The sequence below is a fragment of the Hyla sarda genome, chromosome 4, assembly GCF_029499605.1.
Source record: "Hyla sarda isolate aHylSar1 chromosome 4, aHylSar1.hap1, whole genome shotgun sequence".
In the NCBI taxonomy this organism is placed as follows: Eukaryota; Metazoa; Chordata; class Amphibia; order Anura; family Hylidae; genus Hyla; species Hyla sarda.
This window is the reverse complement of record NC_079192.1, coordinates 342620988-342648484: the sequence shown is the minus strand read 5'-3', so window position 1 is coordinate 342648484 and position 27497 is coordinate 342620988. Positions and strand designations below refer to the sequence as shown.

Here is a 27497-nt window from a genome sequence, read left to right as displayed (position 1 = left end):
TGCCACCTCCACGCTGTCTAATTCAGCCACTATATGTTCTCATGCTGCCGCCACCTCCATGCTGTGTAATTCAGCCACGATACGTTATCCTCACGCTGCCGCCACCTCCACGCAATGTCCTACAGCCACTATATGGTCTCCTCATGCTGCCGCCAACTCCTGGCTGTGTTATTGAGCCACTATATGATCTCCTTTTGCTGCCGCCAACTCCAGGCTGTGCCATTAGGCCACTATATTGTCTACTTATACATCCGCCACCTCCAGGCTGTGTTATTCAGCCACTATATGTTTTCTTCACGCTGCCGCCACCTAAACGCTGTGTCATTCAGCTACTATGTGGTCTCCTCATGCTGCCGCCCACTCCAGGCTGTGTCATTCAGCCACTATATAGTCTCCTCATGCTGCTGGGACATTACCTAAACATTTTTATGGTTGCCCTAACTACAATAAATCTACAATTTAAATTAGAAAATGTATATTTTTATCTTAGGGATTGTGGGGCCCCATGGTCTCCTCATACTGCCGCCAACTCCAGGCTTTTTCATTCAGCCACTATATAGTCTCCTCTTGCTTCCGCCAATTCCAGGCTGTGTTATTCTGCCAGATTATGGTCTCCTCATGCCACCACTAGACTCTGTTCCTTAATGTGACATGTGACTCCTTGGATTTGGTCTTTTGTAACCACACATTTTATTATTAAATCTTAAATTTAAATTTCCAAAAATCGATAGTGATAACAATGACCCATAATTGATTAAATGAAACATTCCCATTTCACAGTCAGAGGGGCGCTGAGAGGTAGGGGCTGGAACAGGTGATATCTCACATGGCGGAGGACAGCCAGCTCGATTTAAGATACAAGTACAAGCTTTTTCACCACAGCCACTTCTAGCTTTATGCGCCCACTTATCCAATGGCACAGAAGCTGAATGTGTTCCCGTCCAAGTTGCTGGTACTGCAGTCCCTCCCTTTTCAAGTGGACACTCAGAGTATGGGGGTGCGCTGAGAGGCAGGGGCTGGAACAGGTGGCAGCTCGCCTTGTGGAGGACCACCAGCTCGATGCTAACCAGAATGGGTAATCAAAAAATGTTAATAAATTCAAACTAAATTAAATAAAAATTATATAAAAAATCTGCCACATCCAGATGCTCTACGGCAGTGATTTTAATAGCGATGTTTGTAATCTGCATGTCATACTGAAAAACAGTATTATTTCACTAACACAGCACACTCCCTATGTGTGTTAGGACAAGGCAAAGTGTGCTACACGCCTATTGAGCCTCTCTGTAGGCCATAAATAGCTGTTTTTAATAGAGATTTTTCAAAAATGTGCTCATCTCTAATTGGTACCATTAGCTCTTTATTATAAAGTATTGTAGCATAGTGGATCTTCTCCTCATTATAAGAGCCAACCTATAGGATCCTCTCACTCCTCCTTCACTCACAATACACAGGACTCAATCACACTTTTATATTTCCCAACTCACAACACAAAGGTCTCTCTCACTCCTCCTCTGCAAAATACAAAGGACTTTATCCTACCCCCTTCTACAGTTTACAAGTCCATCTCTAAGTCCGTTAACAGCATCTTTCTCCAGACAGGCAGAATCTTTACCTCACAAAATGTGAAGCAGCTGTTTTTCTCTCCTCCCCTACTTTAATTTCTATAAATATCTACAGCTGGGTTTTGTTAATTTAAAGTGCTTGTACTGTGGATAAAGCGATCCAAATACGATAAGGACCTCCTTAATCAATCTTGGACCTTACCTTCAATATGGTTTTTAGGGCTTAGATGATTAATGGTCTACCCACAGTATTGAATTTGGTTTGGAAAATGCCCTCTTTTATATTTATTGATCTGGATGCTTATGACGTATATGTTTCTTTTAAATTACATCACAGTATATAATGGTTTATCCACATTGTGCACTAATTTTGTCCATATTTGCTAACACTGTTCACACGGTGGAATTTCCTAACTCAACTTAAGGGTGGGTTCACACTACGTTTCCACTGTATGGCTGCCGGACCGAGCGTTCCTGTATCCCAGCTGGACCCGGCCCATCTTATGCATTTCAATGAGCCGACCGGAGTCAAACAGGTGACTCCTGTTGGCACATTTTTGCCGTGTATCCGGTTTTCTGACCGGACCTAAAATCATGGCATTTAGATTTCTGAAAACTGGATTCGGGTCGAAAATGTGCCATACGGGCCAGGTCCAGCTGGGATACGTGAGCGCCTGGTTTTTGCTCCCCCCAATCGGATCCAGCAGCCATACAGTGGAAACGTAGTGTAAACCTACCCTAAGCTGGCTGCCGATCATGTGGGGAATTTATGCAGAATTTCTGTGCGCTCAACGCACAGATTCTGGCCGGAATCCACAGTCCCACTGACTTCAATGGGGTGCCACCACAAGATTTAACCCCTCAAGGACCAGGCCATTTTACACCTTAGGACCAGAGCGTTTTTTGAACATCTGACCACTGTCACTTTAGGCACTAATAACTCTGGAATGCTTTTCCCTATCATTCTGATTGTTTTTTCATGACATATTCTACTTTATGTTATTGGTAAAAATGTTGTCAATACTTGCATAGTTTCTTAGTGAAAAATTCCAAAATTTGCTGAAAAAATTGAAAATTTAAAATTTTTCTAACTTTGAAGCTCTCTGCTTGTAAGGAAAATGGACATTCCAAATAATTTTTTTTATTCACATATATAATATGTCCACTTTATGTTTGCATCATAAAATTGACATGTTTTTACTTTTGGAAGACACCAGAGGGCTTTAAAGTTCAGCAGTAATTTTCAAATTTTTCACAAAATTTCCAAAATCACAATTTTTCAGAGACCAGTTCAGGTTTGAAGTGGATTTGAAGGGTCTTCATCTTAGAAATACCCCCCAAATGACCCCATTATAAAAACTGCACCCCTCAAAGTATTCAAAATGACATTCAGTCAGCATTTTAACCCTTTAGGTGTTTCACAGGAATAGTGAATCTTCATTTTTTACACTTGCATGTTCTTGTAGACCCAATTTTTGAATTTTTACAAGGGGTAAAAGGAGAAAATTTAGACTTATATTTGTAGCCCGATTTCTCTCGAGTAAGCACATACCTCATATGTCTATGTAAATTGTTCGGCAGGCGCAGTAGAGGGCTCAGAAGCGAAGGAGCGACAAGGGGATTTTGGAGAGTACGTTTTTCTGAAATGGTTTTTGGGAGGCATGTTGCATTTAGGAAGCCCCTATGGTGCCAGAACAGGAAAAAAAACACATGCCATACCATTTTGGAAACTAGACCCCTTGAGGAATGTAACAAGGAATAAAGTGAGCCTTAATACCCCACAGGTGTTTCACGACCTTTGCATATGTAAAAAAATGTAAAAAAAAATTCACTAAAATGTGTTTCCCCCAAAATTTCACATTTATGCAAGGGTTAATAGCAGAAAATACCCCCCAAAATTTGTAACCCCATCTCTTCTGAGTATGGAGGTACCCCATAAGTTGACCTGAAGTGCACTACGGGCGAACTACAATGCTCAGAAGAGAAGGAGTCATATTTGGCTTTTTGAGAGCAAATTTTGCTCGGGGGCATGTCGCATTTAGGAAGCCCCTATGGTGCCAGGACACCAAAAAATACCCACATGGCATACCATTTTGGAAACTAGACCCCTTGAGGAGCGTAACAAGGAATAAAGTGAGCCTTAATACCTCACAGGGGTTTCACAACTTTTGCATACGGAAAAAAAAAAATTTGTGTCACTAAAATATGTGTTTCCCCCAAATTTCACATTTTTGCACGGGTTAATAGCAGAAAATACCCCCAAAAATTTGTAACCCCATCTCTTCTGAGTATGGAGGTACCCCATAAGTTGACCTGAAGCACACTACAGGCGAACTACAATGCTCAGAAGAGAAGGAGTCATATTTGGCTTTTTGAGAGCAAATTTTGCTCGGGGGGCATGTCGCATTTAGGAAGCCCCAATGGTGCCAGGAAAGCAAAATAACCCCCACATGGCATACCATTTTGGAAACTAGACCCCTTCAGGAATGTAACAAGGGGTACAGTGAGCATTTACCCCCCACTGATGTCTGTCAGATCTTTGGAACAGTGGGCTGTACAAAATTTTTAATTTGCACAGCCCACTGTTCCAAAGATCTGTCAGACACCAGTGGGGTGTAAATTCTCACTGCACCCCTCATTACATTCCGTGAGGGGTGTAGTTTCCGAAATGGGGTCACATGTGGGGTTTTGGTTTTTTTGCGTTTGTCAAAACCGCTGTAACAATCAGCCACCCCTGTGCAAATCACCTCAAATGTCCATGGCGCACTCTCCCTTCTTGTTGTGAGCCCCCAGAGCACTTTTCACCTACATATGGGGTATCTCCGTAGTCAGGAGAAATTGCATTACAAATTTTGGGGGGCGGTTTTCCATTTTGCCTCTTGTCAAAATGAAAAGTATGGGGCAACACCAGCATGTTAGTGTAAAAAATTTATTTTTTTACACTAACATGCTGGTGTAGACCCCAACTTCACCTTTTCATAAGGGGTGAAAGGAGAAAAAGCCCCCCAAAATTTGTTAGGCAATTTCTCCCGAGTACGGCGATACCCCATATGTGTTCCTAAACTGTTGCCTTGAAATACGACAGGGCTCCAAAGTGAGAGCGCCATGCGAATTTGAGGCCTGAATTAGGGATTTGGACATAGGGGTATTCTACGCCAGTGATTCCCATACAGGGTGCCTCCAGCTGTTGCAAAACTCCCAGCATGCCTGAACAGTCAACGGCTGTCCGGCAATACTGGGAGTTGTTGTTTTGCAACAGCTGGAGGCTCCATTTTGAAAACAGTGGCGTATCAGACGTTTTTCATTTTTATTGGGGTGGGGGGCTGTGTAGTGGTATGTGTATATGTAGTGTTTTTTACTTTTTATTTTATGTTAGTGTAGTGTAGTGTAGTGTTTTTAGGGTACAGTCACATGGGCGGGGGATTACAGCGAGGTTCCCGCTGCGAGTTTGAGCTGCCGATACTCACTGTAAGCCCCCTGCCCATGTGAATGTACCCTGTACCCTGTACATTCACAGAGGGGGGGGGACCTCCAGCTGTTGCAAAACTACAACTCCCAGCATGCACAGTCTATCAGTGCATGCTGGTAGTTATAGTTTTGCAACAGCTGGAGGCACACCGGCTGGGAAACACTGAGTTAGGAAACAGACAATGTTTCCCAACCAGTGTGCCTCCAGTTGTTGCAAAACCACAACTCCCAAACATTCTCAGGCATGCTGGAAGTAGTAGTTCGGCAACATCTTTAGAGCCAGATGTTGCCGAACTACAACTCCCAGCATGCTTGGAGTTGTAGTTTTGCAACATCTGGAGGACTACAGTTTGCAGACTACTAATACAGTAATTCCCAATCTGTGCCCTTCAAGATGTTGCAAAACTACAACTCCCAGTATGCCAAAACTGTCCAGGCATGCTGGGAGTTGTAGTTATGCAACATCTGAAGGGCCAGATGTTACAGAACTACAACTCCCAGCATGCATGGACAGTAAGGGCATGCTGAGGATGTGTAGTTTTGCAACATCTGGAAGGGCACAGTGGTCCCAAAACTGCGGACCTCCAGATGTTGCAAAACTGCAACTCCCAGCATGCCCAGACGCCAAGGGCTGTCTGGGCATGCTGGGAGTTGAAGTATACAGGGTCCCAATACAGCAATGCATGTCGCTTTACGGCGACGTGCATTGCTCTAAAGGGCCCGACCGTGGCTGAAGAGGAACTCACCTGTCGCCGCCGTCTTCTTCGCCGGGATCCGGGTCTTCAGGGACGAGGTAAGTACCGGGGCCGGGCCCCAGCACTCCCCCGTCCCCCGCCGTGTCCTCCAGTCTTCCTCCCGTCCTCTCCGGACATACAGGGGCCGGGCAGGGCGGGAGGAAGTAACCGCCCCCCCCCCCCTGCGATTGGTCTGTTAACTAACTGAGGAATCGCAGGGTATGGGAGGAGGTGGCAGGCTTGCAACCTCGCTCCTATACTTTAGCATGGTCCTGGCTGTCTGTGACAGCCGGGATCAGGGCGGTCGGGTCCCAGAGACCCGATCAGACCGGTATCGCCGCAGATCGCAAGGGCGATTTCCCTTGCGATTTGCGGCGATCGCCGACATGGGGGGCCTACATGGCCCCCCTCGGCGTTTGCCCTGGATGCCTGTTGAAGCATTTCAGCAGGCATCCGGTTCCGATCTCTGCCCGGCGCGCGGCAGGGACCGGAAAACGCCATGACGTTGTGGAACGTCATTGGTCCTTAAAGCCCAGGGTGCCATGACGTTCCACAACGTCATTGGTCCTTAAGAGGTTAAAGACAGGTTCAATATTTATGTTGAATCCGGAATCTCCACCGTGCAAATGGGATAGTAGAATCCAATGTGCAGTAATTTTTTTCTGGCAAAATTCCACCTGGAAATGTAACTGTGTAAACACAGCCTAAATTTGGAATGTGCACCTTAATCCACACAATGAGATGCACATTTTCTGCTGTGGATTTCAGTGCAAAAATACTATAGAAAATATCAACATTTTTGTTGCATGTAGATTTACCCTTAATGTAAATTTTGTGGTCATTTAAAGTACTTTATTTAAGTAATTAGTAAATTTTCCAAAACATAAATAATTCCAGGAGTGCTAGTTTCAGGAATGAATCTATCTTCTTAGTAAACTAGACTAGGCTAAGGCAGATCAGTATCAACCTGAGTGCCTTGACATTGTCCATGGTGTTGGTCCAGTGGTGGCAAAAGTACTACCAAAAGAAGATTCTCACTGAGTATGTGATCCAATGTTTGTGCTGTTCATATGCAAACAATGGTACTGATAATCTTTAATACTTTGACGGATGCATTAAAAGGGTACTATGGTAGGAAAAAATATTTTCAAATAAACTGGTGCCAGAAAGTTATGCAAAATTTGTAAATGACTTAAGATTTTTCAATAGAAGTCATTTGAAAACATTATTTTCAAGGAGTGCCCCTCTGAAACGTTAAACAAACACACACAGAAATATTCAGGCAAAAATGTTGGCGCTCCTTATATTCCATACTGGACACTTCCTTAGGTATAGGGTTCTGTAAAACAGCTAAAGAATGCAAGTAAATTCCAATCCTAAAGTATGATTTAGGATGTTTTTCTCTCCATTCAGTTCTTCTCATTGTATTACATATTAGTACGTAAATGCATACAGCTTAGCGAGCAGTGGGTTTTCATATTCATAAAAAAGCCTATGTTACCATAAAGTACAGGAGCTTACTGGATAGGGAATAATGAGCAGGATATATTGCTCATATATTTTAGATGCTTAAGAGGTGTGTATGCAGATAAAACATGCATTAAAAATAATGAAAAGAATGAGAGAACCAATCTAAGTGTAGCTAGAAGCACCATAATTGATAAAAGTTAATGTCAAATACAAGTAAAACATGCAGACTTCATATATAAATAATAACATGCGAAAAACAAGAGCACCAATATGAGAACAGATGGAAACAAAAAAATTGATGAATTAAAAAAATTAAGAGTTTTTTTTTTTTTGTATACTGTATATAGTTATAGTTAACATAGGGTTAAATCCCTTAAGAAAGCATCAAGGCTTTAATGTTCATTTTTTAGATGGTTTCTACAGTCTCACCACTAGACGTCAGTGTTGTTATATTTTATTCCATAAACAGAAGCTACATAGACATTTTCATGCTATGGGGCAATAAAGTGGTATATTAATCACTTTGGGGGGTTTCCTTTCAGTCTTCTTCCAGGGAGTCCTTATTAGATAACTTCAGATACTTTTTAAGGTACATCAGTGTATCTCTCTATTTGAGGATTTCAAATCTGTCTATTCTGGATATGTTTGATCAGAATTATTCTATAATTTTATGGGATTCTCATGTGCAAGATGATACACTGCACAGTGCTTTGATACTTCTAGTTACGCATAGTTTTTAAACCTGTTAGTTTAACCTTTAATGCATATTTTCTTCCAAAATATTGTAGGTTACATTTAGGCTCTTTTCACACAGTGGAACGGTCCCAAAACATATAGCAAACATGTTTAAAGACCTCAATCACCCAATGATTTTTAGTCTTATTTTTCATAAGTAAAACTCTATCTTTCTTTTTGGTCATAATATTTGGGTCATTTTATTTGAGTTTTGTTCAAGTACTAGGAGTGGATTATATAACATTTCTTAAAGGGGTACTCCGCCCCTTGACTTCTTATCCCCTATCCAAAGGATAGGGGATAAAATGTCAGATCGCCGGGGTCCCGCTGATGGGGACCCCGGGGATCGCTGCAGCAGCACTGCGCTATCATTACTGCGCAGAGCGAGATCGCTCTGCACGTAATGACGGGCAATACAGGGGCCGGAGCATCATTACGTCACGGCTCCGCCCCTCGTGACATCATGGCCCGCCCCCGTCAATACAAGTCTATGGGAAGGGGGCGTGGCAGTCGTCACGCCCCCTGCCATAGACTTGCATTAAGGGGACGGGCAGTGATGTCATGATGGGCGGAGCCATGACGTCACGCTGCTCCGGCCCCTGTATCGCCCGTCATTACGCACAGAGCAAACTCACTCTGTGCAGTAATGATGGCGGGGTGCCGCAGTGGCGATCCCCGGGGTCCCCAGCAGCGGGACCGTGGCGATCTAACATCTTATCCCCTATCCTTTGGATAGGGGATAAGATGCCAGGGGCAGAGTACCCCTTTAATAGTATGATTGGTATGACAGGATGACCAGTGGTTTTTCTGTGGTAGGCACCCTGGATGACTGAGCCTCTACTCTTCAGCCATCCATCTGGAGCTGTGTTAAAGTTTTTATACTATTCTTAAGCTATGCTCATACACATTATATGCATTCTTGCATGTATTATGCCCCAAAATGCATGACGAAAATGTGAAATTTGCATCCTTTTTTAAAGGGAATATGTTTTGCACTTCACATGGTAAAATGTAGTATGCACTTTTTGCATGTGCATTTTGAGTATGATGGAATAACTGACCTGTCATTTATTTCAAGCATATTCATTGGGAAATAAAATAGGTAATTCAGGATACCAGCTCAAAGTGTCAAAATATGCTGTAGAAGTCCAAGGCTACCCTCAGAATTTTTGCAGTGGACTTGACACAGATGTCATCATTTTTTCAATGCCTACGCCCATAGCCTTTGTTGCATCACCTCCACTGCAAAGATTAGTATCCTGAATGAGCTTACCAGATGGACATTATGGTAAAGATTCCTAAATTTACTGACGCTGCTATAAATGCAATAACTAAAAGCGACAGTGAACAAATATCCATTCTTTTGACGCCAAAGCTGCAACCTACAAACTCTTCAGCATAACATCTGCAACTTCAAATCTTGTGCATCAAATATGGGCAGGATACTGTATGTGTGCATACACCCTCATAGGTAAATTTAGCTCTATTTCCGTAATGTCTTGCTCTGGCCGAACATGAAGGGTTAAATGACTCTAGTTGGGCTGAAGCTGATTGGAGCTCACCTGTGTCATCTAGGTGTGGTTCTCAGCTCTGCTACCATTCAGGGAGGTGCATCCCCAATCACCTGCCTATGTAAGCTAGGAGCAGTGATTAGTCCATTGTCTGTGAAAGATTATACCTTAGCTGACACCTCCTGCTTACTGGATGCCTGCTTGTTTATTGATTTTTGGCTTTTCCCTTGACACTTCTCTTGCTCTGCGTTCCTGCACTCCGCTATTTCCTGGTAATGACCTCGGCTAGACATTTATTTGACCATGTGTGTGGTCTAAGTGTATCTCTGTTAATTTGTGTGCCTCCTATTGTTTTTTCATGGCTGTAGATCCGTCACTTAGAGTGGATAGTCAATAGGTAGGGACAGTGGCTGTGGGTGAGTTAGAGCTTCACTTTTCCATGCCCATACATGACATTTTCAACCAATTGAAGGGATTAAATACATAGAAAACTAAAAAACTAAATAAAAACTAAGAAAAAAGGATAAATAAATGTAGAAATTTGGATAAAAATGTATGCCTTTACGCAGAGCCAGGGCAACGCAAAATGGCTTGCTATCCAAGCACTTAGAAGGGAGTGTTTGTCATCATGGTTGTCGATCCATCAGAAAACCCAGAAACTGCACCTCGTTAACGGCAAACTCACATTTCTCAAGTTTGACAAATAACTCTTCCCAATTTTCTTGCACCTGAGTAGGACCCTCAACCTCTGTGCCTTATACCAGGTGCTACAGGTGCTACAGTTAAACCTATGATTATTGCAATGTTTTATAGCTATGAACAGATTTTTTCTTAGGTCAATACTGTGACTGTATGTTAGTTTAAGGGTGCGTTTCGACCTGGCATATACGCAGCGTATTTCACGCTGCCCAAAATTTGCGGCAGCAACGGGAAATATGCTGCCTATTCCTCCTTCACTAAACACACAGGGCTTTCCGGCAGCAGCCCTAAGTTAAAAATGTTATATAATATATACCTCTTTGTTAATGTATCCATCTTTGTTTAAGTCATAGAGATTGAAAGTCCACCTCAGCTTTTCATGGATTGTTCCTCTTAACAAAACTGACAAAGCTGCTACAAAATCCTACAAGAGAAAATATAATACACTAGTGAAGATGAAGAAAACTAAGTTATCATTTCTAAAGCATGTATTGAAAATAATGTCTATTAAAGAAAAAAAACTAAAAAAAAAAAAAAAAAATTATATACATATGATCTTAATGCCTACATTATATAAAATGGTTTTGTGAAAGACAGGTACACTTTAAAACATATGTTAAACATAAAAACTTGATTTAACCCCTTCGGTTAGGACATCGGTTCATATCCAGTGGGTCCCGGATGCTATGAGCAGCCAAGACCCAGGATTAATGCCAATCACCAGCATTAACCCTTTAGAAGCCAAAATCAAAGTTGATTGCAGGACAAATTAACATATGCGGTATTACTGCATGCGTAAATGTCGGAACTATTAAAATTATAATGTTAACAAAACTGCATGGTCAAAAATACCAAAGACCAGAACTGTGTACCGTATATACGAGTTTTTTAGCACAATTTTTTTGTGCTGAAAATGCCTCCCTCGGCTTATACTCAAGTGAACTCTCCACCTGTCAATCCCTTCGTCTTCAACCTGCGGACCTCCAGATGTTGCAAAACTACAACTCCCAGCAAGCCCGGCCTTTGTCATTATCCAGCCCCCCCCCCCCATTTTGTACTCACCTCCGGGTGAACTGGTCCGGGCCATCTATGCTGCAGGGACCGTCCGGTGGGGATGGTTAGTCGTTGCGGGCTGTCCATCTTCCCCGGGGGGGCTTCTTCTTTGGGCCCGGTGCCGGAGTAGTGACGTTGCCTTGATGACGATGCACAGGGATGTTCATGCGCAACATCCCTGTGCGTCCTGGTCAAGGCAATGTCACTACTCCGGGCCCGAAGCGCGGAGTAGAGGCCCCGCTGATGAAGATGGACAGCCTGCAATGACTAACCATCCCCACCAGACGGTCCCTGCAGCATAGATGGCCCGGACCAGCTCACCCTAACTTCCTGCCGAGGGGAGGTGAGTACAAAACGGGTGGGGGGGCTGGATGATGACGAAGGCCACAGTGGTCTTCAACCTGCGGACCTCCAGAGGTTTCAAAATTACAACACCCAATGTAGTTTTGCAACATGTGAAGGTCCGCAGGTTGAAGACCACTGATGAAGGGAATGACAGGCGGTGATGATGAAGGGGGGGGGGGGATGATTACAAAGGCCGCAGTGGTCTTCAACCTGTGGACCTCCAAAGGTTTCAAAACTACAACTCCCAGCATGCCTGGACAGCCGATAGCTGTCCGGGTATGCTGGGAGTTGTAGTTTTGCAACATCTGGAGGTCCGCAGATTGAAGACCACTGATGAAGGGATTGACAGGCGGTGATGATGAAGGGAGGATGATGATAAGGGGTCTGGATGATGACGGGCGTCTGGATGATTACATGGGGGGATGACGTATTTCCCACCCTAGGCTAATAGTCGAGTCAATAACTTTTCCTGGGTTTTTGGGGGTAAAATTAGGGGCCCCAGCTTATATTCGGGTCAGCTTATACTCGAGTATATATGGTACTTTGGGTCACTTTGTATAACAGAAAAAGATGAATAAAAATCGATCAAAAAGACTCATCAAAACTAAAATAGTACCGGTAAAAAATAAACATTACGGCACAACAATTTTTTGCCCCACAAATATTGTTCTTTGGTTTCACAGTAGATTTTGTGGTAAAATGAGTGATGTCATTACAAAGTACAATTGATGGCACAAAAAACAAGGGTCGTGGCTTTTAGAAAGCCAGTGAACAAGTGAAAGTGCAAAATAAAATGTTTGTACAATGTTCTTAAGGAATTAAACTATATGTCATTTTTTGATGATACATTCTGCCCCATGATGTAAAAGGATGTCACAGTGAGGAGGATGTCTCAAAAAAAAACACACTTTTATATTATAATACAAGTAGCACTAAAGATAGCAGACCTAGTAATTTAATTTTTTTTAAAAGTACAATTCGGGGTGGGGGGTTATCAAGCTATTTTATAGTAAGATTCTCTTTGTTGACAATCAATCAGGTCAGCTTGCTCATATTGGTACAATAAAACTGAGCTTTGATTGGTTGTTATGGGCAACAAAGATAATCTAGCCATGAGACAGCTTGATAACTCTTCCCAATTTTCTTGCAACTGAGTAGGCCCCTCAACCTCTGGGCCTTAAACCAGGTGCCCAAAATTTGCGGCAGCAGCGGGAAATATGCTGTGTATTCCTCGTTCACTAAACACACAGGGCTTTCCGGCAGCAGCCCTATGTGTGCAGTGAGCTTTGGATACGGAGTCACGCCGGCACATGGCCCCGCCTCGAAAACTCACCACACACATAGGGCCCTGTGTGTATAGTGAGCGAGGAATATGCAGCGTATTTCCCGCTGCTGCCTCAAATTTTGCGCAGCATCAAGTACGCTGCATATACTCCAGGTGGGAACACACCCTTAACTGAAATCTATTAACCCCTTGTTGATGAGCATATTATGGCCTTAAAGTGTACCTGTCATTAGCAAAAACTTTTCATATATAATGTAAATAATACCCTTATATGTATATTTGCAATGTACATTGGTTAACAAATTTTTTGTATATTTTTGGGTAAAAAATGCAACCCCATTAAGATAAATGTAATTAATATTTTAATTTGCAATTACCGCATGTGGGCATAAACACGCAGCACATGCTCTGGCTAATGGTGGCATGACTTTGTCACAACATTGGCACCATGCCCACGTGTATTGACAGAGTACCTGCTCCACGGTCTCAGCTCACCACCTCAATATATGAGGAAATATTAGGGCTGAGGGCTGAGACTGGACAAAGTCTCACCTATATCTACTATAAAAAAAATACCTCTTTCATTAGCTTACAGTGTTAGAAATCCTCTCAGAGAAAGAGGGTGTGTCCCTCCCTTGTGGTGGTGTGAGGTGATTGGTGTGTCTGCTCATGCAGCTTTGTCCATAAGTCATCTTTTGTCCATGACTCATGGACAAGCCTGAGACTGCTACAGGACTGGTTAGTGTCCCAGTAGGTATGGGGACCCCTTATGATGGGATTTTCAGGAGCCCTTTTCTTCATTAAACATTCAAAAGTTTTGAAACAACCATATTACAAAAAAGGTCTTTAATTTTCATCAGTAACAACACATAAAAAAGGTTTTGAATCTGACAGTGTCCATTTAAAATTGGGCTGTTGGGGAGCAATGAACAGTATAACCTTTAGTGCTCCCGGATAACCCCTTTAAGACTAAAATCACAGTTTTGTGGCAATCATTAATAAAGTTTTTCAAGTCAAAGACATAAATGGATCCAACAGGTAGTAAAATTATAGCTTTTCGCCTTTAAGAAAATATGGATAAAGACCTAAAATACACATGTAATTCACACTTCACATTGTAATGAAAGTGGATTACCTCAAATTTTACAGATCCAGACTGAGCTGCATCAAATGCATTAAATAGATAATGGGCATACATGCTAGCATCTGTTGATAGAAAATACAAGAAGAGTTAGGTTATTAGACAAAAAAATACTCTAATACTTATTACCATTAATATAGAATGCATAGAAGAAAAATAAGAACTAAAACAATGTTAAAATAACCCTCCTGGTAAAACCTGAAAATACACAAAGCATGTGGGAGTATTTTTTGTTTCTTATTCTGTCAGGAAAATGCATATAGATATACAGGTCTCATTAAAATCTCATTAAGGAAGCAGACTAAAAAAGAACTAAACAAAGCAGAAACTAGCAGTCTACAATAGTAACATCCATTTAACACTCTCCTGCACGCTTCTTTAGATCGCGCCTGCCATGTCACATCACTAGGGTTAAATATACACTTGTTCAGGAGACCAAGGATGGTGTGTGTGTGTGTGTGTGTGTGTGTGTGGGGGGGGGGGGGGGGGGGTGATGAGAAAACCAAGGATTAGAAGAAGGTGTGTATATCTATGTATGTATGTATGATGTGTGTATGTATGATAGATGTGTATATGATAGATGCATGTATGACAGATGTGTGTATGATAGATGCATGTATAATAGATGTGTGTATTCACAAGAAATGTTTGATAAATACATGTATAATAGATGTGTGTATGTATGATAGATGTGTATATGTATGATAGATGTGCAGGTATGATAGATGTGTGTATGTATGATAGATGTGTATTTATGACAGATGTGTAAGATAAATGTGTGTATGTATGATAGATGTGTATGATAGCTGTATGTATATATGATAGATGTGTGTATGTATGATAGATCATGCATCTATCATACATACACTCATCTATCGTACATACATCTATCATACATACACATATCCATTATACATACACACATCTATCATACAAACGTCTATCATGCATATACACATCTATCATACATTCATCCATCATACATACACACTTTTATCATACCATACACACATTTATCATACACATCTATCATACATACAGACATTTATCATACACACATCCATCATACATACTCCAGTCATATACACATCTATAATACATACATACATATACTGTACATCAATGCAGAGGGGTGGGGGACAGAGGGCATTGTGGTAAGGGTCAGCCTAGGGCATCTTAAAACTAAAATACACCACAGATGGGTTGCAGAATATTGGTTAAGACTGCTGTTCTCCAATCTGTTGCTCTCCAGCTGTGGCACAACTACAACTCCTATTATGTTCTGACAACCTTCTGGAGCAGGACTGCAGGAGAGTCTGGGAGGGGGAAGAAGAACCTAGAATGGACTTAGGGGTTTGTGGAGGGAGGCAGAGAAGCCTGGGGAGGAGGCAGAGGAGCCTAGAGAGGACTTAGGGGTCTGTTAAGGGGGGCAGAGGAGCCTAAAGCAGGACTTAGGGGTCTGGGGAGGGGGGCAGAGAAGTGTGGAGAGTACTTAGGGGTCTGTAGAGGGGGGCAGTATTGTATTAATAGAAGATGAAGATCTGCTGACAAAGTGAAGTACCAGTGATATGCGGGCGTCAGACTCTGCAGAGAAGATGTAGCTGAATGAAGACATGGTGTCTGGAACAGATGAAGAAGAAAGGAAAGACAACAGAGAATACTTAACTTAAGTCACTGATATTATGTATTCTGCCTGACTGTCCCATCACTACTGTAGTCACTTGTAAGTTCTGCAGTGATCATGGGTGAAACTGTACCCAATCTGTGGCTCTCCAGCTGTTACAAAACTACAATTCACATAATGCCTGATGCTCTCCAGACATGATGGGAGTTGTAGCTTTGCAACAGCTGGAGAGCCAATTGAACCAAAGTGATCGGTGGGGGTCCCAGCAGTCGGACCCCCACCAAAAATAAAGTCTGCTTATTCTGAAATGCCTCAGCCTATTTTTGGTCCCAGTCCAGCCCTTGGGAAAGAGGGAGGGGGGGGGGGGGTTAGGGGGCCCTGTGGTTTCTAGCTACCCTAATGGTGTGATCAGTGTGGTAACTAGTGAAGTGTAGCAAGAGAAGAAAGGAGACTGCACTCATATCAATGATCATATATTTACTTGTATCTGTAAGGCATCAATACAATGTGCAGGACAGGCAACAAAGGGAAGGAGGCAGAGGTGGTAATGGGACAATACTGTTTCGCACCCTAAGCGTGCTTCCACTAGCCGACACCTGGTGTCTCACTATGCGCAAGATAGGGTCATGTGATAGGTCATGTGATCGCAACAGGTATGTACAAAAATAGTGTATAGATTATACAAAACTTTAAAAACATTTCAAAATATACATTTTCCAAGTATATCTGGGGCATGTAGAAGACAATTGGATATATAAAATATGAATATTATAAAAAGGGTCTGAATTCATAGCGGTCATTAAAACCAAAGGCTCCTGTGGCATCAAGTCTAATGATCCAACGTGCCTCCTTCTGTAACAATATTGTATGTCTATCTCTGCCGTCTAAAGATGGATATACTCTTTCCAATCCTGCAACCTTAAGTAAGGTGGTGTTACTATTATGAACCTTGCGCATGTGGTATATAAGACGTGTAGCTCCAATACCGGTTCTGATGGATCTCAGATGTTCACGGATGCGGACATGGAGCTGGCATATTGTCTTGCCTACGTAATAAATCCCACATGGGCATATTAGTACATAAATGACAAATGTAGTACGAAACATTATCAATTCATTCACTATGTGTGTATTGTTGCCCAATTTTAGCTGTAGGCTTGCCCAGTTTTGTGAACAAAATTAACAGCTCCTGCATGGAAAATTTCCTTTTAGGGAATATCCTGTTAACCAAGAGGAAGAAGTAGGTTTTTGTTAATTAGCTGTCAAATTTTTGAGGCCTATGGTAACATTCTTTCTAAAGGTAACCAGGTTTTTTTTCACATGTTTGAGATCCGTATCTGTCCCAAGCATGTACAAGTGACAATGTATCGCTCTCGTCACTACTTGACTAAGATTAGGGATACTAAGGGAGAAAACAAATCGCTTCTCATTCTCATTGTTTTTCGATTTTTTCTTTTGTAGTAATAAGTCAACTCTTTTCATTCTCCTAGCCCTATCCAAGAACTGATAGTGGGTAATCCCTGGTTAGGAGATGATTTTTTAGTTCTTTTGCTTGGTTTTCAAAAATCTGGTTATCACTATTGATGCGTCTTAAACCCAAAAATTGCGAATATGGAATTCCTTATTTTGTGTGTGGCAGATGGGAGCTCTGGAAATGAAGAATAGAATTGCCTGCAATGGGTTTTTGATAGCCCATTGTCACTAATGTGTCATTAATAACCTTCAGCTTCACATCTAAAAATTCAAGTTCCGCTCCAGCAAACACAGATGTGAATAACATATTTTTCTTGTTAACTGTATTCAAGTATGTAACGAATCCTTGGAATTCAGTTTCTGGGCCATTCCAGACGACCAAAATGTTGTCAACGAAATGAAGGACGAGTTTTATATACCTAACGTAGGGGTTGAGATTGGAAAAGATACAGCGGCGTTCAAAAATGGCGAGGACAAGATTGGCATAGGTACAGGAGACCGAAATACCCATCGCAGTATCGGTCTCTGTCTATGCCAATCTTCTCCCTCTTTAAACTCATTGAGTGAAAGGATAAATGAAAGGGCTCTTGAATAGCTCGTACACCCACATCCCAAGGGATACAGGTGTACAAACTCTCAATGTCTATGGAGGCTAGTTTATAAGTAGTATGCCACTTGAAACTCTCAAGATGTATCAAAATATCCCCAGTCTCTTTAAAGGGGTACTCCGGTGAAAAACTTTTTTTTTAAATCAACTGGTGCCAGAAAGTTAAACAGATTTTTAAATTACTTCTATTAAAAAATCTTAATCCTTCCTGTACTTTTTAACTGCTGAATACTACAATGGAAATTCTTTTCTTTTTGAAATACAGAGTTGTCTGCTGACATCATGAGCACAGTGCTCTCTGCTGACATCTCTGTCCATTTTAGGAACTGTTCAGAACAGCATATGTTTGCTATGGGGATTTCCTTTTACGCTGGGCAGTTCCTAAAATGGACAGAGATGTCAGCAGAGAGCACTGTGCTCATGATGTCAGCAGACAGCTCTGTGTTTCAAACGGAAACTTATTTCCACTGTAGTTTTCAGCAGCTAATAAGTACAGGAATGATTAAGATTTTTTAATAGAAGTAATTTGCAAATCTGTTTAACTTTCTGGCACCAGTTGATTTAAAAAAAAAGTTTTTTACCGGAGTACCCCTTTAACCCCTTAAGGACTCAGCCCATTTTGGCCTTAAAGGGGTAGTCCAGTGGTGAAAAACTTATCCCCTATCCTAAGGATAGGGGATAAGTTTGAGATCGCGGGGGGTCCGACCGCTGGGGCCCCCTGCGATCTCTCTGTACGGGGCCCCGGCTCTCCGGCCAGATAGTGGGTGTCGACCTCCGCACGAGGCGGCGGCCGACACGCCCCCTCAATACATCTCTATGGCAGAGCCGGAGATTGCCGAAGGTAGCGCTTCGGCTCTGCCATAGAGTTGTATTGAGGGGGCGTGTCGGCCGCCGCCTCGTGCGGAGGTCGACACGCCCCCTTCCCGCGGGCTGTCGGGGCTCCGTACAGGAGATCGCGGGGGGCCCCAGGGGTCGGACCCCCCACGATCTGCAACTTATCCCCTATCCTTAGGATAGGGGATAAGTTGTTCACCACTGAATCACCACTGGACTACTCCTTTAAGGACTCAGACAATTTAATTTTTACGTTTTCATTTTTTCCTCCTCACCTTCTAAAAATCATAACTCTTTTATATTTTCATCCACAGACTAGTAAGAGGGCTTGTTTTTTGCGCGACCAGTTGTCCTTTGTAATGACATCACTCATTATATCATAAAATGTATGGCGCAACAAAAAAACACTATTTATGTGGGGAAATTAAAACGCAATTTTTATAATTTTGGAAGGTTTTGTTTTCACGCCGTACAATTTATGGTAAAAATGACATGTGTTCTTTATTCTGAGGGTCAATACGATTAAAATGATACCCATTATTATATACTTTTATATTATTGTTGCGCTTAAAAAAAATCACAAACTTTTTAACCAAATTAGTACGTTTATAATCCCTTTATTTTGATGACCTCTAACTTTTTTATTTTTCCGTATAAGTGGCGGTATGGGGGCTCATTTTTTGCGCCATGATCTGTACTTTTTTTTGATACTACATTTGCATATAAAAAACTTTTAATACATTTTTTATAATTTTTTTTATAAAATGTATTAAAAAAGTAGGAATTTTGGACTTTTTTTTTTTCGTTCACGCCGTTCACCGTACGGGATCATTAACATTTTATTTTAATAGTTCGGACATTTACACACGCGGCGATACCAAATATGTCTATAAAAAAAATTTTTACGCTTTTTGGGGGTAAAATAGGAAAAAACGGACGTTTTACTTTTTTATTGGGGGAGGGGATTTTTAACTTTTTTTTTACTTTTACTTTTACATTTTTTTACATTTTTGTTTACACTTGAATAGTCCCCATAGGGGACTATTCATAGCAATACCATGATTGCTAATACAGATCTGTTCTATGTATAGGACATAGAACAGATCAGTGTTATCGGCGATCTTCTGCTCTGGTCTGCTCGATCACAGACCAGAGCAGGAGACGCCGGGAGCCGGACAGAGGAAGGTGAGGGGACCTCCGATCGTTCATTTAAATCGCGAACTGCCGCAGATGCCGGGATCTGTATTGATCCCGGCACCTGAGGGGTTAATGGCGGACGCCCGCGAGATCGCGGGCGTCGGCCATTGCCGGCGGGTCCCTGGCTGCGATCAGCAGCCGGGATCAGCCGCGCATGACACGGGCACCGCTCCGATGCCCGCGGTTATGCACAGGACGTAAATGTACGTCCTGGTGCGTTAAGTACCACCTCACCAGGACGTACATTTACGTCCTGCGTCCTTAAGGGGTTAAGGCATGAAGGTATGTGTCTCAATAGGGGTTTTTAATAGCCATTTCTCCAAACTCTCTCCTCTCCAGTCCCTCCTTAATGCCGCAGCCAGACTCATCTTCCTCTCCAGCCACTACACCGACGCCTCCTCCCTGTGCCAATCACTACACTGGTTACCAATTCAGTCCAGAATACAGTACAAAATCCTCAGTCTCACACACAAAGCTCTCCACAATGCTGCACCTCCCTACATCTCCTCTCTCGTCTCTGTCTACCATCCTACACGTTCTCTCCGATCTGCTAATGACCTCACACTAACATCTTCTATAATCCGAACTTCTCACTCCCAAGACTTCACTCGTGCTGCACCGGTTCTCTGGAATGCTATCCCTCAATCCCTCAGACTCAACAACAACATCCATAGTTTCAAACGTGGCCTAAAAACACATCTCTTCAGACAGGCCTATAACAGTCTCTGATTGGCCTCAACATATCCCCAACATATCCCCAACATATCCCCGACATATCCTCAACATATCCCCAACATATCCCCAACATATCCCCAACATATCCCCAACATATCCTCAATATATCCCCACACCTCTTGTTCGAACAGTTATTGTGTAATTTTATGTCTGATACTAGTCTTTGTTTGTACCCCATAATTGTAAGCGCTGCGAAATCTGTAGGCGCTATATAAATAAATAAATAAAGATAAATTAAATATATTGGGATAGGTATTCGGGTTGGCTCTGCGACTTACGTACCTTACGTAAGAAATACCACTTGGCAGGTCTAGGAGAGTTGGGAAATTATTCCTCTGCGGTATTAGAAGAGATCATGCCTTGTTCGGACTGACGTCTGAGAAACGAATGTAGCTGATTCAATGTTTTTTTGAGTGGGGTCTGAGGGGAACCGTGCATATCTAATTTTATCACCTAGCAGGCATTGTATTTCGGATGTGTAGTACTCGGTGGACATAACTACGTTACTCCCACCTTTGTCTGCCCGTGAAACTTTTAAATCTGGTCTGCTAGCGAGCCATCTAAGTGCACGTTCCTCTTTAGATAAATTACATGCGGATACATCAGTGCCTTCACATCTTTACGAACGGCCTGTATGAACAGGTCTAAAGGACTGCCCGGGGAAATCGGAGGGGAAAACTTGGAGGGATTACCTCCTTTAAAGAAATTAGTTTCGGTCTCCTGCGCAGCAAGATATCAGGAACAGATGTACCCAAATGCATATTAGAATAGTCATCAGCTAAATGGCATAGATCTTGTATGACTTGTAGATCGACCTTGGTGGCATTGCTAATAGGAGAAAAACCCAAGGGACCTATCTTGGCAGGAGAATCACCTTCTCTATGATATTGCTGAATGCAAGTGGGAACAAACTTTGCTATGTATACATGACATTGATAGTAACATAGTAACATAGTTCATGAGGTTGAAAAAAGACCAGAGTATATCAAGTTCAACCTATAACCCTAATAAGTCCCTATTGAGTTGAGTTGATCCAGAGGAAGGTAAAAAATCCTCATACTAGAGGTAAAAATTCCTTCCCGACTCCAAATATGGCAGTCAGAATAAATCCCTGGATCAACCTTGTGTCCATATGAATCTAGTATACATAACCAGCAATGTTATTACTCTCCAAAAATGCCTCCAGACTCTTTTTGAACTCTATTACAGAGTTCACCATGACCACCTCCCCCTGGAGAGAATTCCACAGTCTCACTGCTCTTACAGTAAAGAACCCCCTTCGGTCTCCTGCGCAGCAAGATATCAGGAACAGATGTACCCAAATGCATATTAGAATAGTCATCAGCTAAATGGCATAGATCTTGTATGACTTGTAGATCGACCTTGGTGGCATTGCTAATAGGAGAAAAACCCAAGGGACCTATCTTGGCAGGAGAATCACCTTCTCTATGATATTGCTGAATGCAAGTGGGAACAAACTTTGCTATGTATACATGACATTGATAGTAACATAGTAACATAGTTCATGAGGTTGAAAAAAGACCAGAGTATATCAAGTTCAACCTATAACCCTAATAAGTCCCTATTGAGTTGAGTTGATCCAGAGGAAGGTAAAAAATCCTCATACTAGAGGTAAAAATTCCTTCCCGACTCCAAATATGGCAGTCAGAATAAATCCCTGGATCAACCTTCTGTCCATATGAATCTAGTATACATAACCAGCAATGTTATTACTCTCCAAAAATGCCTCCAGACTCTTTTTGAACTCTATTACAGAGTTCACCATGACCACCTCCCCCTGGAGAGAATTCCACAGTCTCACTGCTCTTACAGTAAAGAACCCCCTTCTATGCTGGTGTAGAAACCTTCTTTCCTCTAGATGTAGAGGATGCCCCCTTTTTATTGATACAGTCCTGGGTATAAATAGATCATGGGAGAGATCTTTGTACTGTCCCCTGATATATTTATACATAGTTAATATGTCTCCCCTAAGCCTTATTTTTTCTAAACTAAATAACCCTAATTCTGATAATCTTTCTGGGTACTGTAGTCCTCCCATTCCCCGTATTACTCTGGTTGCCCGTCTTTGAACCCTCTCCTGCTCCACTATATCTTTCTTGTACACTGGTGCCCAGTACTGTACACAGTATTCTATGTGTGGTCTCACTAGTGATTTGTACAGCGGTAGAATGTCGTGGGCATCTATGCCCCTATTGATGCATCCCATGATTTTATTAGCCTTGGCAGCAGCTGCTCGACACTGGTCACTACAGCTAAATTTACTGTTAACTAAGACTCCTGAGTCCTTTTCCATGTCAGTCGTCCCAAGTGTTCTCCCATTTAATACATAATCCCAGCCTGGATTTTTCTTCCCCATGTGCATTACCTTACATTTATCAGTGTTGAACCTCATCTGCCACTTCCCAGCCAAACCTCTAACCTATCCAGATCCATTTGTAACAGTTCACTGTCCTCTAATGTGTTTACCGCTTTACAGAGTTTAGTGTTTTAATTTAAATTTTTGTCTTTATACCTTATTCTATTTTGCTTTGCTTATAATTTTGTAAACTTGTAAAATCTACATATAAACAGTTATAAAAAAAAAAACATTTTAAACACATTAATTTTCCTAGTGGCTTAAAATAAGTCGTTCTCAAACTGTGTGTGGTCAAAAGACTCAAACAGTCAAAATTCAAACCCTTAGACAGAAGGGAGATACATTCGTCTGACAGGGTAAGTCGGTGAGATTGATAATGTTTGAGAGTTCTATGGTATTGGTCAGTCTCTTCGCGAGACACCCTTTCTCTTGGTAGAGCCGACTGGGTCCTTTCCTCCCACTGCCCCCCGGGTTTCCTTCCTAAAGGGAACGGACCAGAGACTGATGGTTGTGGATTTGGGCGGTTTGTGGAGTCATCGGATTGGCTTGTATCAGAGTCAGTAGTTCAAAAGTCTGAAGATTGTTTCCACGTTTCCTCTTCTTCTGTTATAATTGCCACACCGGAATCGTTTACAAGCTGAGATCAAGGAAACCAAGCGTGAGAAATTTATAAGGGACAAATCACTCACGCTTGGTTTCCTTGATCTCAGCTTGTAAGATAGCCATTTTGTTGTCCAATTTTTTTTTAAAAAAGCTGTTGCTACAGTTGTGCTCACTCTTGTATGATATTACATAGTTACATAGTTAGTACGGTCGAAAAAAGACATACGTCCATTAAGTTCAACCAGGGAATTGAAGGGTAGGGGTGTGGTTGGATATTGGGGAAAGGGATGGAATTTTATATTTCTGAATAAGCATTAATGTTATTTTGTTCCAGGAATGTATCTAACCCTGTTTTAAATTTATTAATCGTTCCTGCTGGGAGTAGTTCCTGAGGTAGACTGTTCCATAAATTCACAGTTCTTATGGTAAAGAAGGCGTGTCGCCCCTTGAGACTAAACCTTTTCTTCACCAGACGGAGGGAGTGCCCCCTCGTCCTTTGGGGGGGGTTTAACTTGGAACAGTTTTTCTCCATATTTTTTGTATGGGCCATTAATATACATTTATCATATCCCCCCTTAACCCCTTAAGGACTCAGCCCATTTTGGCCTTAAGGACTCAGACAATTTCATTTTTACGTTTTCATTTTTTCCTCCTCGCCTTCTAAAAATCATAACTCTTTTATATTTTCATCCACAGACTAGTATGAGGGCTTGTTTTTTGCGCGACCAGTTGTCCTTTGTAATGACATCACTCATTATATCATAAAATGTATGGCGCAACCAAAAAACACTATTTTTGTGGGGAAATTAAAACGAAAAACGCAATTTTGCTAATTTTGGAAGGTTTTGTTTTCACGCCGTACAATTTCTGGTAAAAATGACGTGTGTTCTTTATTCTGAGGGTCAATACGATTAAAATGATACCCATTATTATATACTTTTATATTATTGTTGCGCTTAAAAAAAATCACAAACTTTTTAACCAAATTAGTACGTTTATAATCCCTTTATTTTGATGACCTATAACTTTTTTATTTTTCCATATAAGCGGCGGTATGGGGGCTCATTTTTTGCGCCATGATCTGTACTTTTTTTTGATACCACATTTGTATATAAAAAACTTTTAATACATTTTTTATAATTTTTTTTTTAATAAAATGTATTAAAAAAGTAGGAATTTTGGACTTTTTAAATTTTTTTTCGTTCACGCCGTTCACCGTACGGGATCATTAACATTTTATTTTAATAGTTCGGACATTTACGCACGCGGCGATACCAAATATGTCTATAAAAAATGTTTTTTACGCTTTTTGGGGGTAAAATAGGAAAAAACGGACGTTTTACTTTTTTATTGGGGGAGGGGATTTTTCACTTTTTTTTTACTTTTACTTTTACATTTTTTTACATTTTTTTTTACACTTGAATAGTCCCCATAGGGGACTATTCATAGCAATACCATGATTGCTAATACTGATCTGTTCTATGTATAGGACATAGAACAGATCAGTATTATCGGTCATCTCCTGCTCTGGTCTGCTCGATCACAGACCAGAGCAGGAGACGCCGGGAGCCGGACGGAGGAAGGTGAGGGGACCTCCGTGCGGCGTTATGAATGATCGGATCCCCGCAGCAGCGCTGCGGGCGATCCGATCGTTCATTTTAATCGCGAACTCCCGCAGATGCCGGGATCTGTATTGATCCCGGCACCTGAGGGGTTAATGGCGGACGCCCGCGAGATCGCGGGCGTCGGCCATTGCCGGCGGGTCCCTGGCTGCTATCAGCAGCCGGGATCAGCCGCGCATGACACGGGCATCGCTCCGATGCCCGCGGTTATGCTTAGGACGTAAATGTACGTCCTGGTGCGTTAAGTACCACCTCACCAGGACGTACATTTACGTCCTGCGTCCTTAAGGGGTTAAACGTCTCTTCTCAAGACTAAACATTTGTAACTCCTTTAATCGCTCCTCATAGCTAAGATGTTCCATGCCCCATGTTAGTTTTGTCGCGCGTCTCTGCACCCTCTCCAGCTCCACAGTGTCCCTTTTATGGACTGGTGCCCAAAACTGAACAGCATATTCCAGGTGAGGCCGTACCAATGCTTTGCAAAGGGGGAGTATTATGTCCCTGTCCCTCGAGTCCATGCCTCTTTTGATACATGACAATATCCTGCTCACCTTGGAAGCAGCAGCCTGACATTGCATGCTATTTTGTAGTCTGTGATCTACAAGTACACCCAGATCCTTCTCTACCAGGGACCCTGCAAGTTTAACACCCCCCTAAGACATACGACGCATGCATGTTATTAGTACCCAGATGCATAACTTTACATTTATCCACATTGCACCTCATTTGCCCAGTGGATGCCCAGACACTTAGTCTATCCAAGTCATCTTGTAACCTATACACATCCTCTATATACTGTACTACAAAGCTTGGTGTTGTCTGCAAAGATAGAAACAGAGCTGTTAATGCCATCCTCTATATCATTGATAAATAAATTAAACAACAGCGGGCCCAGTACTGAACCTTGGGGTACACCACTAATCAGAGTACGAATCATTGACCACCACTCTCTGGGTACGATCCATGAGCCAGTGTTCAATCCAGTTACAAACTAAAGTTTCCAAGCCCACAGACCTTAACTTAAGTGTCGGACGACTATGAGGGACAGTATCAAACGCTTTAGCAAAATCCAGAAACACTATATCTATCAAGGCTTCTACTCACTTCTTCATGAAAGCCAATTAGATTGGTTTGACAACTTCTATCCTTAGTATGTAGTCCTGTATGTAGTCCCTTATAAGTCCTTCAAACAATTTACCCACAATGCACGATAAACTTACCGGTCTATAATTTCCTGGGGAAGACCTAGAGCCCTTCTTGAAGATTGGTACCACATTCGCCTTGCACCAGTCCCTTGGCACAATACCAGACACCAGAGAATCTCTAAATATCGTGAACAAGGGTACAGATATTACTGAACTTACCTCTCTAAGAACTCTTTGGTATTCCGTTTTCATTTTACAAAGTTCGGCTGTGATAGTACTGTATTCGTTTTGATTTCTCTTTAAGTAAAATGCTTGTCAGTTTTGCAGCATGTTCTAAATGGTCTGAATTCCACTCGTGCATGAACTCTGGATCGTCGTGGAATTGGGAAGACATTTTATATACTCGTAAGCCTCGCCGGGTGCGGGCACTGCTAGTACAAGATTGCAGGGAGTTAATTGTCCAGAACAGATGGCATTCTTTATCAGGAAGTGAGATAATTCTGTGTTCCAAAACTCTTACTCCCATAACTGTCAGCTGATCAAGGGTGTTGCATGACAGAGATAAATCCTCTGCCTCCTCTTTGCCTGCACGTATGGTGGGTTCGGGGTCAGTGGCTGGTATATTAGTGTCCATATCCATGCTGTAAGAATATCACATATTATCTTGTTGAGAGTATGCAGCCCGGACTCCAGGATCAGGCTAGGTTCCTAGTGGTCAGTCTTTAGCTGAGAATTTAACCCCCTTCAGCTTTGCAAGTGCCGGTTCATCGTTCTTCTAATCACATATCATACCTGTTGTTTCTTGAACCTGAGCATGCCCGGAAGGAAGAATATTCTCACAGCATGGATATGGACACTAATATATCATCCACTGACCCCGAACCCACCGTACGTGCAGGCAGAGCAGAGGCAGAGGATTTATTTCTGTCATGCAGCACCCTTGATCAGTTGACAGTTATGGGAGTAAGAGCTTTGGAACACAGAATTATTTCACTGGCTGACAATTAACTCCCTGCTATCTTATACTAGCAGTGCCCGCACCCTGAGAGGCTTACAAGTATATAAAATGCCTTCCCAATTCCACGACGATCCAGAGTTCATGCACGAGTGGAATTCAGCCCATTTAGAACATGCTGCAAAACTCACTAGCATTGTACTTAAGAGAAATCAAAACTAATACAGTGCTATCACAGCCTAACTTTGTAAAACGAAATCGGAATATCGTACAAGAGTGAGCACAACTCTAGCAGCAGCTTTTAAAAAAAAAAAAAATT

At 42.0% G+C, this 27497-nt stretch overlaps 1 protein-coding gene across 4 annotated transcripts in view; it reads right to left on the bottom strand.

The window, feature by feature from the left end:
- Nucleotides 1-27497, bottom strand: part of KCNIP1 (potassium voltage-gated channel interacting protein 1) — a 348616-nt gene that overhangs the window by 153275 nt on the left and 167844 nt on the right. For all 4 annotated transcript variants that reach the window (XR_008843083.1, XM_056516527.1, XM_056516525.1 and 1 more), the window contains 2 exons: nucleotides 14001-14071; nucleotides 10499-10606 (listed from right to left, as the gene is read on the bottom strand). Coding sequence is in view for 3 of the 4 variants with exons in the window: in XM_056516527.1 (XP_056372502.1) it covers nucleotides 10499-10606; nucleotides 14001-14071 (179 nt within the window). In the remaining variant the exon portion in view is untranslated. The remainder of the gene's footprint in view (nucleotides 1-10498; nucleotides 10607-14000; nucleotides 14072-27497) is intronic.